This window comes from Pseudorca crassidens, chromosome 1 (genome assembly GCF_039906515.1).
Source record: "Pseudorca crassidens isolate mPseCra1 chromosome 1, mPseCra1.hap1, whole genome shotgun sequence".
Taxonomy (NCBI): domain Eukaryota; kingdom Metazoa; phylum Chordata; class Mammalia; order Artiodactyla; family Delphinidae; genus Pseudorca; species Pseudorca crassidens.
The window spans coordinates 153,529,081-153,543,135 of NC_090296.1; the positions used below are offsets into that span (position 1 = coordinate 153,529,081).

The 14,055-nt window shown below is 40.8% G+C and overlaps 1 protein-coding gene across 5 annotated transcripts in view; it reads left to right on the forward strand.

Moving 5' to 3' along the window:
- The window catches only part of WDR37 (WD repeat domain 37), a 59,665-nt gene that overhangs the window by 4,169 nt on the left and 41,441 nt on the right, over positions 1-14,055 (forward strand). For all 5 annotated transcript variants that reach the window (XM_067699934.1, XM_067699950.1, XM_067699961.1 and 2 more), the window contains exons 2-3: positions 7,291-7,468; positions 11,119-11,215. In XM_067699934.1, coding sequence (XP_067556035.1) covers positions 7,331-7,468; positions 11,119-11,215 — 235 coding nt within the window. In that variant the 5' untranslated portion in view covers positions 7,291-7,330. The remainder of the gene's footprint in view (positions 1-7,290; positions 7,469-11,118; positions 11,216-14,055) is intronic.

Here is a 14,055-nt window from a genome sequence, read left to right on the forward strand (position 1 = left end):
ATACCTTTGTTTCAACTATCTCTTAATTTCTATAGCTCAGATTTTTCAGATAAATTTCATGAAAAAGATTCGTTGTCATTTTGTTGTGTCAAAAATTAATCGAAATTAATTTTTCCATATATCATGTAAGGGACTGATAGTTTTATTTTTTGTTGTCTGTATCTACCAGTAATATAACCTTTTTTTTCCCTTCTTGTGAAGAAGCGTAATAATGGTAAGGCATTGGACCTGGAGGCATGATGGAGTCAAACTGACCATCTTTACTGTCTGTGTAGACCTCTCCCAGATTTATACATGCTGCCTAGTTCTCTTTTCATCTCTAGACCCGTACACCTCCTGCTTCCTTGTATGTTAGATATTCAAAGACATTGCCAAAACATAATATATTCAGTATTAGGTCTTGGTTTCTTCTCCATATCTGCTGCCTCATCTCAGTAATCTGATCTCCGTTTCACCTACCTCTTGCCTCAGAAACAAGGGCTATCCTTGATACCTCTCTCTTCCCCCCCCCAGCACCCCCCCATCCAGCCCATTCATCTACCTCTAATCTTAACTATCATCATTTATTGCCTAGACTGTTTCAGTAACTTCCTAACTGGCTTCATTCATGGTCATCTTATCTTTCCATGTATTTTTCACATAGCAGCCAATCTAGTGTTGCTTATTTGCTTAAAAACTTTTAAGTAGCTTCCTTTTTATTTTACGATAAACTGTAAACACGAAAGAACAGACTCTAAGCCTGTCTCTCCACTTATCTTGCACCATTCTCTCCATTGTTTGCTGTGTTGTAGCTATAGTATTTATTTTTTAATATCTCTGATAAACTAGTCTCGTTCCTGGCTCAGGACATTTGCACATGCTGTTCCTGTCCTTAAAATATTTACTCCCTTTTCTGTTTTCCACATGGTTAACTCTTAGGAATTCTTCAGTCTTGATTTAGATGCCAGTTTGTCAGAATGACCTTTGTAACTCTTTAGCTAATAGCTGGCCTCATAATATTTGCATATGTCTTTTGAAGCACTCATCACAATTTATAGCTTCTGTAATAAGTTATGAGATTGTGTGTTTAATGTCTGTCTTCCACCTCAACTCTAAGCAACCTGAGGGTAGGGGCCAAGCCTGTTCTTTCACCACAACATTCCCAGTACCTAGCTCATCTACAGATGAGAGCACTATTGATGAGTGACTTAATGAAATAATGCTGTTATTATCCCTGCTTTAAAGATGACACAGTTAAGCCTTAGGAAGGTGGTTAAGTAACTAGACCAAGGTTACACAGCCCGTCAGTGGTAGATGTAGCATTCATCCATTTCTATTCATGCATACATTCAACAAATATTTGAGGATGTGTTTATGTCAAGCCTAACAAATACAGTAGTGGCCCCAGTTAACTGTGCCCCCGTCCTCATTGTGTTGATGGTGTAGCGGGGGAGACATTCATTAAGTGAGCAAACTATAAATAAGATCTAAGTACAAACGTGGTGAGGATCATGAAGTGCTGTGACTAGCGCTTGTCAAGGGAGGCCATTTTGAGGAAGTAACGGTCAAGCTGAGGCTTCATGATGGAAAAGAGCCAACCCTTTGAGGGGTTGGGGTGTGGGGTGGGGGGGACTTAGGTTTGTATGACTCCCAAACTCATGTTCTTAACCATTGGGCTCTTCTATGGATTTTATTCTGAGTGGGTGTTTAACTTAATTGGGTTATTTATATCCATGTTATTCTACTAAATATCTGAAGTGCAAAACTATTTAGTTCCAGTCACTGTTATTTTTTGGGAAGCAGAATGTTATTCAGCGTATAACCAAAACTAGTGAGTGAAATAAGGTGTGATGGATTACACAAATTCTTTCTCATTCTCCCATCAAGAGGTGGTCTCAGCCCTCTATTTGAATCTGGGTTGGCCTTGTGACCTGCTTTGACAAATTGAATATCCAAAAAAGTGAGGGGAATGGAAGATTTTTTTTTTTAATGAGAATTTTAGAGATAAAAAAGCAACCTTATTCCTTTTTTAAGTGTCCTTTTAAGAAAAAGGTTTGAGAGTTAAATTTTGTCTATATAATGCTACAGAAAGTAAGTGATAATTTTAATAGATTAATGGATTTCAGATTTTTAAACCTAAACACACAGAATTGACCAATTTGAATGTTTTTAGTGGGTTGTGAAACAAGACTTACTTTTCTGTTGCCATTTTAAACCAAGGCCTATACATGTCTAATTTGAGACTCAAAAGATCTCTGCCTTTGTGGTAGATGTACTTTTCCTATTCCTCCAAGTACAGCTAAAAACACTGGGCATTAAATACAGAAGAAATATGAGACTGAAAAGTGGAGAGAAGAAAGTAGACTGGCTAGATGTATGGGGACCTGAGAAATGATGCAGGGCTGAGTTTCCTGGGTTTTCTTTTTGCCCCATACATCCCGACCTTGGGCCTGGAGAAACCAGCAACCCAGCAACACCAAAGGGCTCAGAGAAGCCCCAAGAAAAGCCAAAAGACCAGGAAAGAGACAGCCTGCCAGACAGGACATGTTTAGAAAACATTGTAGCCCCTGTCTCACCCTTACTATCAAAGGCAGGGTGGGGAATCTAGACTTTTACCCCTGACAGTCTTTATTGAGACAACACTCTGTGCTTGGTGGTATCAGTACGGAGCTGGGATTTTCATCTCTGTTGGGTGGTAACAAAGAACACCCTCCTTCTTCCTGTTGGGATGGCCTCAGAAGAAACTTAGTAGAGATTCAGGAGTTTTACCATCACCCGTGGTAATGAGGCCGTGTAGGGCACAGTAACAAAGCACCCCTGGTTCAGCGCCTGTGATACAAGTAGAGGCCAAGGGAGAGGCTGAACTCTAACCCCGCCTGGCATTAACAAGGAGTACTTCCACCCAGATGAGTGGAAGCTGAGTGGGAAGCCCTCACTTCCATCTCCACCTTCTACATCCACCTGGCAGAAACAAGACTGCACCCTTGTTTGCCTGCTGGGGCAATGTCAGAAGAGGCCTGCTGTAATAGAAGACTGAAACCAGGGGCTTCCCTGGTGGCGCAGTGGTTGAGAGTCCGCCTGCTGATGCAGGGGACACGGGTTCGTGCCCCGGTCCGGGAGGATCCCACATGCCGCGGAGCGGCTGGGCCCGTGAGCCATGGCCGCTGAGCCTGCGCGTCCGGAGCCTGTGCTCCGCAACGGGAGAGGCCGCAACAGTGAGAGGCCTGCGTATCGCAAAAAAAGAAGACTGAAACCAGATCCCATGCCTGATAGCAGTGCCCACAATATTGAGGCTTAAGTGACAAGTATTTTAAAGCAGCCATCATAAAAGTTTTTCAGTGAGGAAATACTAACACTTGAGGCAAATGAAAAATAGAAAATCTCAGGAAGAAAATATAGGATATAAAGAAGAAACAAATGGAAATTTTAGAACTGAGAAGTACAGTAAATGAGCTTGTGGAATCAGTTCACTGATTCTTTTCCTGTCCTTTCCATTCTTCCAACAGCAGAATGGAGAGGACAGAGGAAAAGAATCAGTGAACTTGAAGATAAAACAATAGAAATTACCCAATCTGAACAATAGAGAGAAAATAGACTGGAAAAAAGTAAACAGAACCCCAGGGACCTGTGAGACTTTAACAAGAGACCTATCTTTCTTATCATCAGAGTCCCAGAAAGAGAGGAGAAAGACAGTGAGGCTGAAAATATGTTTGAAGAAATACTGGTTGAGTATCTCCCAAATTTGGCAAGCCATAAACTTACAGATTGAAAAAGTTTAGTGAAATCCAGGCAAGATAAACTCAAAGAAATCTATGCTGAGACACATCATAGTCAAGCTTCTGAAACCAAAGATGAAAAAGCAGTGAGAGAGAGAAATGTCCCTTTACCTATAGTGGATTTCTCATCACAAACTACAGAGGCCAGAAGGAAGTAGCACATTTTTCAAGTGCTGAAGGAAAAGAACTATCAACTTAGAATTCTCTATCAAGTGAAAACATCCTTCAAATGATTTGTCACCAGCAGACCTACCCTAAAATAATAGGTAGAGGAAATTCTCTAAACAGTAAGGAAATCATGTGGGAACACCAGGAAGGAAGAACAAACAATGGAAAGAAAAAATAAATTGGTAAATTCAGTAGACTTCCTTATCTGAAATTAGGTTTGAAGGTTGAACCATAGCCGTCTGATGTGGTTCTTAGTGTGTATAGAGGAAATACTAAAGATGATTGTGTTATAAATGGGGAGGGCAAAGGGACACACAGGAAGTAAGGCTTCTGCACTTTACCATTAACTGGTAGAAGTTGATGATCAGCAGACTGTGATAAGTTGTAAAGAGTTAATGAAAATCTAGAGCAGCCACTAAGAAAAATTATATGAAAGAGAGAAACTCAAAAACTAGATAAGTCAAAATGAAATTCTAAAAAATGTTCAAATAACCTACAAGAAGGCAGAAGAAAGAAACAAAATGAGAGAACAAACAATGAATTATGCACTATGCCCAAGAGGGATTTATTCCATGGATGCAAGGTTGGATCAATATTTGAAAATCATCAGTGTAATTGACCTTAAAAAAAAAGCCATGTGATCATATTAAATGATGCAGAAAAACCATGACAAAATTTAACACTTATGAAACTCTCAAAACATGAATAATAGAGGGGGACTTTCTCAACTTGATAAAACAATATTTACCCAAAACCTACAGCTAGCATCATACTTAATGGTGAAAACTGAATATTTTTACCTTGAGATCAGAATAATGCAAGGGTGTTTGCTATCACTTTCTAATTCAACAGAGTACTGGAATTTCTAGCCAGATCAATAAGATAAGAAAAGGAAATAAAGGCATACAGATCAGAAAGGAAGAAGCAAACTGTTCTTTTTTTACGTGACATAATAGTCTACAGAGGAAATGCCAGATAATCTACAAAAAAATCTCTAACTAATAAATGAGCTCAACAAGAACGTAGGATACAAGCTCAGTACACAAAAATCAATTGTATTTTTGTATACCAGCAATTAACATGTGGAGATGGAAATAAAAATAGTGTCATTTAAAATTGCTCAAAAATAAAAGTATAATCTTCAGGGTAATTTTGCAAATTTTATGGGAAAACTACAAAACTGAGGAAAGAAATCAAAGACGATCTAAAACCTGTATACCGTGTTCATAGATTGGAAGTCTCAACATAATAAAGATGCCAGTTCTCTCCAAATTGGTAAACAGATTAAACACAATGCCTATCAAAATCCTATCAGGATTTTTGTAGATGTGGACAAGATTATTCTAAATTTATATGGAAGGGCAAAGGAACTGGAATAGCTAAGACATTTTGAAAAAGATGTAAGTGATAGGAATCACTAATTTCAAGACAGCACAGAACAACGGAACAGAATAGGGAACCAAGAAATAATCCCATAGGAATAAAGCCAACTGATTTTCGATCAAGATGCCAAACTTTCTCAATTTAGTGTAGGATGGATAGTCTTCAGCATATGGTGCTAGAATAATTGGATATCACCAGAAAAAAAAAACAACAAAACCCAAAAAACCTTGATCTAAACTTCACATCTTATAAAAATATCAGCCCAAAAATAGCTCATAAATTTAGATGTAACCTATAAAACTAAAATTTTAAGAAGAAAACATAGAAAAACTTTGGGATTTAGGACTGGTCAAAAGTTCTTAGGCATGACTCTAAAATTACCATTCTTAGAAGAAAAATAATTGATCAGTTGGACTTCATCAAAATTTAAAAGTTTTGGGAGAGTGGAGTTTGTGTGAATTATATCTCAATAAAGATTTTAAAAAATCTTTAGTTTTTTTTCTTTAAACATACAGCAGTCTCACTCTTGGGCCTTCATCCAAAAGAAGTAGAAACTTAAGTTCACACAAAAGCCTGCATATTATTGTCATAGTAGCTTTATTTACAATAGTAAGAAACTGGAAAGCACCAGAATTTTTTGCAGTAGCTGCACGGTTAAGACAGCTGTACTCCATCCACACTGGAACAGCACCAGCAATCAGAAGGAGGTGGCTGTTGGCTCACATGGCAAGGGGACGGGTCCTGTGAGTGCTAAGCTCAGAATCTCCAGAGGGCACATACTCTGTGCTTGGCATTTGTATAACGTTCTACGACAGCAGAGTTGGGGGATGTATGGCTGTGGGGTGGGCTTCAGAAAAGGTGGGATACTCTACACCTTACAGAGTGAGGACCCAAAGATACTGTCAGTAGTTGAAGAAGGAAGAAACATAAGGACATACTTAAATTACATGCACTAAAATAGATAGATTGGGAGAAGGAGGGACCAATAAGAGCAAAAAATGAGTAGGTAATGTCCAAGATGTAAATCTGCAGTTGAAGAAGGAAAATCTCATGTGTAAATATATTTCTTAGAATCATATTAGCTGGGACTTCCCTTTTGGTCCAGTGGCTAAGACTCTGCACTCCCAATGCAGGGGGCCTGGGTTCGTTCCTTGGTCAGGGAACTAGATCCCACGTGCTGCAACTAAAGATCCTGCACGTGGCAAGACAGATCCTGTGTGCTACAACTAAGACATGGCTCAGCAGAAAAAAAAAATAATTAGCTAACAGTGATGTGATTATATTGGGAGGAGGAATTGATAATAGCAGGAAATGAGTAGATAATGTCCAAAATGGGTAAAGGACAATGTTTGCATTATGTGGATATTGGAATGCCGTGCAGGTATGCTGTGTAACGGCGGCCCTGACCACAGGTGTGTACTGGGAACATGGCTGGTTCCAAGCAAGAGGCATTGTGAGTATGAAGGAAAATGGGGAGCTTACGAACTGAAATACCCCGTTTGCATTTTTTACGTTGACTAAAATGATATTATTTTAAACATATTGGGTTAGATCATTAGAATTTCACTTGTTCTTTTTTTAATGTGGCTACTAGAAAATTTATGATTACATGTGTGGCTTGCATTGGATTTCTCTTGGAGGGCATTGCTCTAGAATCTGTAGCCTGGAAAATTCAATTAGGATTGGTTCCCTCTGGGGAGTAGGCTGAGTCTGCCGAGAGTGGGCTAAGGGAGAGTTGTTATTTTAAGCCCTTCTTTGCTGTTGATTTTTTTTTAAAGGATGTTAATGAAGTTTGATAAAAAGTTACCTCTTTAATAAAGGCTGTGGTCTCTATCTTAAAACATGATAATTTATCACATTCTAATTTACATAATAAATGTTAACATAGTAAGGAAATTTGCAATGAAAAGTAATCATCTATTTTTCCTTCATTTCAGTTTGCTGTGTCAGAAATAAAGTACTTGTTTTTCCTGCTCCTGTTTAGCTTCTTGCAGGAGTGACCAGGATATCACCTTTCAGAAGTAATGCCCACAGAAAGCGGGAGTTGTTCAACTGCTCGCCAAGCAAAACAGAAACGCAAATCTCACAGCCTTTCCATACGAAGAACTAACAGCTCAGAGCAGGAGAGGACTGGCCTGCCGAGAGACATGTTAGAGGGACAAGTGAGTGTCTGGTGAAGATGTGGATCATGTTTGCAGTGTTTCAAACATAGCCAAATATATGCAGGTCTCCAAAGTAGAGAAAAAGTGTGGGTTACCAAAACACACAGCCTCCCTCATAAACCAGTTAAAACTGCTGTCAACAGCTTACACAGAGACAGAATTCGGTTTCCAGGTTAATGTGTTTACAGTACTTAATAAAAAATGTGGGTGTGACAGTTTGGACTAGTTTTTATTCTTTGTACAGGTGAATTGACAGTGTAGTTAGGTTTTCTGTCTCAGAGTCTCCAGAAGAGAAGAGAATCAGGTATAATGATCTCTTTCTATTCTCTGCAGAGTTTTTGGAATCTGATGTTTCAGTAACTTTTCTTGGCTTTATCCTGTGTTTGCTGTAGTTGAGTGTGTTATCTGCTGTTTATTACATTATGTCTTTCTGATAATTTGGTACCACCTTTGATTAAATGATCTAATATTTTATTGATAAGTTTGCTTTTACTTTTCCTAGTTCCTTTATGATGAAGAAAATGTTAGATTTTTAAAAAAACATTGTCGTGAAGCCTAAATAAAATACATGTTATGATAAAATAAATTATAGCTACATCTGCTATATCTTTACATAGGCGTAAGTATATACGTAAAAAAATAAATACATATAAATTTATAATCATTCTTTTGCAATTAGAACTAATTCATCAGCCATAATGTTAAAGGAAAATATGGCTTAAATCTGAGAAACTGGCTCATTTGCATATTGACTTTGTTAGAAGCAAGCCGGGATGTGGAGGATGTGTTTCTAGGAGGCAGCTGTGTGTGCTTGGAACCTAGCGCCGCCTTTTCTGGCATGTGGTAAACGTTCACTTAATGTCCTCTTATGTGTTGACTGGATGAATAAATGAAATGGTTGCATTTTAACTTAAATTTGGAAATAAAATCATAGATTTAAGGGGCCTCCAAAATGGCTTTGATGTTTTTCGTGAGCTCGGATGGCCGTAGCAAAGCATCGCAGACTGGGAGCTTAAACTGCAGACACTGCTTACTCCCTGTCCTGGAGGCAGAAAGCTGGAGGTCCAGGTGTGGGCAAGTTGGTCCTCCTGAGGCCTCTCTCCTGGGTGTGGATGCCATCTTCTCCCTGTGTCCTCACAAGGTCGCCCTTCTGTGGGTGTCTGTGTTCTGATCTCTTCTCATAAGGAATGTTTGAATCAGAGCTGTGCAGTGGAACTTCTGTGATGGAATGTTGTAGATCTGTGCTATCACATATGGGAACCAAGAGCCACATGTGGCTAGTGGGACTGAGGAATTTAAAAAATTGTAATTAACTTACTTTTAAATTTAGTCAAATGTGTCTGTTGGCTACCCCCTTGGATAGTGCAGGTAGTCTAAGATACTTTTAAGTTGTTAGATTTACTTAAATTTCAAGCAGTGACAATTCTACAGCCGTGTCTGCTGGCATCTTCTGTTGGTAACACCATGTTCTCAGGGCCTTCTGCACTGTCCCCGTTGTGATGTAGAGCCAGCAGGTAGTTGCATCTCGGGGTAACCCTTTATGAGGGTCATTCAGAACCCTGCGGGCGGGTCGGTGCCTGCTGGTGGACGAGGAGCTCCCTTGTGGGCTGGTGGGGGTGCTCTGCCCAGTTCCGTGGCAGCAGGACGGTGGTGACGGCGTTGGGCATGGGCACTTGGCATGGTAGGCAAGGGGCAGACTTCGGGTGCGAGAGGCCAATGATCAGGGCATCTGAGTGGAGCCGTAGGTCATTACCCTAGACAGGGTTGCAGTCAAGCTGTCAGTTCTTGGGGAGTCTTTATGGGAATTTTGTGTCTTGGATTCACGAGTCGGAAGCATTTGAGGCACTGGTGCTTGGCTCAGAGGTGGGAGGCCCGTGTCTACACCGGGAAGCATCAACTGAGGCCGGGAAAGGGGCCTCCTGCCTCCTCTTTCACGTCGGCTGTGACAAAACACAGATTCTTTTAGAACTTTACTGAATCGTAGCTTTTGTGTCATGAGTTTTCTCAAATGATACCAGAAGTTCAGCACCTCTCACTTGGGGGCAACCGCAGAGCTGGGCTGTGCTCCGCTTGCCTCTGGTCGAGAAGTTCCCCTTTCACTGCACGTCTCCTTGATTGTCTTTATTTTATCAAGTGAAGTTAATGCTGACATTGTCTCCCTTTACAATTACATCTTACATGAAGCTGCATTTACCATTCGAAGTAAAGGTAACGTTTCAGTTGCTGAATAATGACCTTAACATTAAATACTGTGAGGGTAGGTGAGTAGGAATTGATACACAGAAGAGGAGATTGGCCTTGGGAGGGGCCCACAAGGCTCTCAACTGGTGCCGCCCCCGCCCCCTTGAGGAGGGCTAAGTGGATGAGGGGTGCGGGAGAATGGGCAGGGGGAGGCCACAGGCAGGTGGACAGGGTGTCAGACGTTAATCGTGATGGTTTATTTTGCGTTCATTGTTATTTTAAGATGTCGTTTCTTTTTTTTCATTGGTATTTTAGAGGGTTGTTGAGAGAGGCTTATCACCAATTCTCCCAGATTGAATTTTTAAACAAGTGGCGTCACATATCTTTAAGTAGCTTGTAAAGTTGATGTTCATGTTCTGTGATTATTTCAAAACATGTTGCTAAACGTTGGTATCTTTACAGATCATTTTGCCTAAAATTCCTATCTTCCTAAGAAGTTAATCTGAGAAAGGATTTAATAAACATTATGTCTTATTTTTGTATTTGCAACTCATTAAACATCAAAAAGTTTATGCTGCATATAAATTTGAAAACTCACTTGGAAAATTACATTGGCATCAGTTAACCATTGAAACATTATTTTAGAAATTCTTTTAAGAATTTTATTTGAAAATAACTCTTAAGTGGTAGGGTGGGGCACATACAAAATATTGTCCAGGCCGCACTCTCAGGAGGTTGGAGTGGAACATAGCCTCTGTCAGTACCAGCAGTGCCTGGAAAGTGAGTGCCTAAGAACACAGTTGGTGCTTAGGACACCGGGCCCAGGAAGCTGCTGCTGCTGCTTCCTTTGACTTCCTGCCTGGTGGGGGCAGGGTGCTGGTGGTGGGCAGAGCACCTGCGAAGGCCTGGGAGCTTCCACGTGGGTGTTTTCATTTAGCCGATACACGTTTTGCTCTTACAGCTGAGGGTTCTTTTCCCTCCTTACAACAATCTTCTAGGTATTGAGTAGAGTTACAGGAAATGATCCAATTTATTTTGCTTGAAGCACAGTGAACGTGAGGACTGTAAGGTACATCTTCTATTAGTAAACAGCTTATTAAAATTAATTTATAATACCATATTCTAGAGCTTAAAGGCTTTTTATAACTTCATTTTCTACAAATTTGGGAGTTTTTGAATAAGGTATGCTTGTTTCTTTCCTTGTGAAAGGAAGTTACATGTTTGAAGACATGCTTGGTCTTAAATCTCATGCCATCCTGGGTAACCATTTATACAATTTGATTTTAGTTTCATCTGTAGAAATTAGAAACTTTAAGTTCTTTGAGTGTTTATGTATAAGAAATAAAATATGTAAAGATGTAAAATAAGAGTTTAAATAATTCACTTTGGAAAAATTATATTGGTGCTTGGTGTCAGAGTTTCTCGTTCACTCTTTCGTTCCTTTTAAGCAGAATCTTCTTTTTCTACAGGATTCTAAACTGCCTTCCTCGGTTCGCAGTACTCTTTTGGAACTGTTTGGTCAAATAGAAAGAGAATTTGAAAACCTTTATATTGAAAACTTAGAATGTGAGTATCTCTCTTATTTTAAATACTTTTATAACTTTTCACTTCTCCATACAAATATTTGAGAGTTTAATTTGTGGGTAGACATTCACCTTTGTATTCCTTTTCTGTTCTGCTTTGACAAACTGTAGGGGCTCAGGATGGCACACGTTTATTATCTGACTGCTCTGCACACTCAAGTCAGGGTGTTGGCAGAGCTGTGCTCCTTCTGGAGCATGAGGAGGAGTGTGTCTCCTGCTGGTTTGGGTTGCGATCTCAGTTCCCTGTGGTGTGAAGACGGAGGCCCCCATCTTGCTGGCATTCCCCCTGTCCTTGGCTCGATGGCCTTCCTTCCTCTTTATCTTCAAAGCCATCAGTGGCAGGCAGAGTCCTCCTTGTCCATCTCTGATTTACTCCTAGGGACACGTGGGAAGGATGGGCCGCCTGGGTCACACAGCATCATCTCCCATCAGAGGTCCTTCACTTCAGTCACACCTGCAGGGCTCCTTTGCCACCAGGTCATGTGTTCACAGGTTATCTTTGGGGCAGGCAGTATTCTGCTGACCACACCTGGCAATCTGAATTATGATTTTATGAAGAACGAATGCATCTTATAACTTTCCCTACACAAAGTATACTATAAATTAAGAAAACATTGATTCATTTCTTTAAAATATACTGTTTAGAGAACTTCCTAAAATGTGTGTGTTATCTGTTTGACTTATTAAAGGTAAATCAAAAGAATTTTTAATTAGCTTGGCTTTAGATTTTTTTTTTTAAATTTTAGAAACAATGTATTCATTTGCTTAAAGAGTCAAGCAGTGTAAGAAGGAAAGATCTACCTTTACCCCCTGCCTATAGGCCCATCCCACACTGCAAAGGAAAACATTTTCTGCATGTTTTGCTTTTAGTTCTTCTCACGATAATTTTTGTTTTGTTTTGGACTTTATCCTCTTTTTTTAAATGTCTGTTAAGTTTTAAGGACGTACTTTCCAACTTTCCAGCCTTAACACTTAAGCAGTGATTTTGATACAGAGACTTCCACTTTCTCTGAATCCAGGGATGCTGCCCGGATGCTAGTTTAGAGTTGGGCAGGTTGGGAAGTCCCTGGCACGACTGATCCATTACCTGTGTCATTCACCATAGCAGTTTTGTTTGTTTGTTTTGCGGTACGCGGGCCTCTCACTGTCGTGGCCTCTCCCGTTGCGGAGCACAGGCTCCGGACGCACAGGCTCAGCGGCCATGGCTCACGGGCCCAGCCGCTCCGCGGCATGTGGGATCTTCCCAGACCGGGGCACGAACCCGTGTCCCCTGCATCGGCAGGCGGACTCTCAACCACTGTGCCACCAGGGAAGCCCCATAGCAGTTTTTGATGAAAGGTTTTTCTAACTGCTTTTCCCTGGGAATGATTTTCCCCACGCCAGCTGTCCTTCCTTTCTCCTGCATGTCGTCCTGTCCTGGCAGCCAGATCATCAAATCCTAAGAGGAGGGATGGGGAATTTTCTCCATGTGTCTCTGGAGCTGGTAGCCGGCATTCACGGCCACAATTAAGAAAGCAGAGGTCAGAAAGGCAGGGTCCGTCTGTGGGCTGCCTTGGCTTCTTGGTCATGATAATTTTTGTAAATTGAAATAATCTTCTATTTTAGCCATGTCAGCCTTAGGCCACATGCATTTATGCTTCACTGTCAAGCGTTGGGAAATGAACCTGTCCTTCTTTACCCTCTCACTGTTCCATTATCTTCAGTTTTTGTTATTTTTTTTTAAATAATTTTTTAAAATTTATTTATTTATTTTTGGCTGCGTTGGGTCTTCGTTGCTGTGTGTAGGCTTTTTCTAGTTGCTACTCTTCGTTGTGCGCGGGCTTCTCATTGCAGTGGCTTCTCTTGCTGCGGAGCACAGGCTCTAGGCGTGTGGGCTTCAGTAGTTGTGGCACGCGGGCTCAGTAGTTGTGGCTCGCGGGCTCTAGAGTGCAGGCTCAGTAGTTGTGGTGTACGGGCTTAGTTGCTCTCTGACATGTGAGATCTTCCCGGACCAGGGCTCAAACCCGTGTGCCGTGCATTGACAGGCGGATTCTTAACCACTGCGCCACCAGGAAAGTCCAGTTTTTGTTATTTTTATAGAGCTTGTGTTTATAAAATTTATATCATGCAAATGTAATCATAATCAGGATTTTCATGTTTTTTAAGTTTCCAAAAATTGAATATTAATAAATAGCATTTGCATTGTTAAAATATTTTTCACTCTGGAAGTAATTGGTGTGGATCAGTGGTGAAGACAGTGTAATCCTGTGTCATTTAAACTTTGCTGTTGGAAAATTTAATGTTTTAATATTGGATTCTCTTATAAGTCCACCTTGAAAATTTACAGAGTGAGTAATTATGCCAACTTTTTATCAAATAAAAATTAGGTACCGTGTACTGCATCTGATTTTAAGGGTTTGTTATCAGAGTTGTAGCAACCCAGGTATTACTGAATTTCCATTGTGATCTAAGGCCTTATGTTTTATGAGTTGATGCAGTTTGTTCAAGAAAAACTATAGGGCTACAAACAACTAATGCTGGAGGTACTTGGAGTTTACACTGTCAGTTGCTTAATGGTTTTGGTGGCTTCCTGCTGCCTGTGAACATGTCCAAATGCTCAGGCTGGATCTGTTCCGAGCCTTTTGCCCTCGGCCTTCCTTCCACACCACCCTCCCCGCCCTCCCTGCCCTCCCTGTAGCCTCAGCACACCGTGGGCAGCCTGGGCAGCGGCAGGCACAGAGCCCAAGTGCTGGCTGCATGCGCGGCTCATGGGATCTCAGTTCCCTGACCAGGGATTGAACTGGGCCCTGAGAGTGAGAGCGCCGAGTCCTAACCACTGGACCG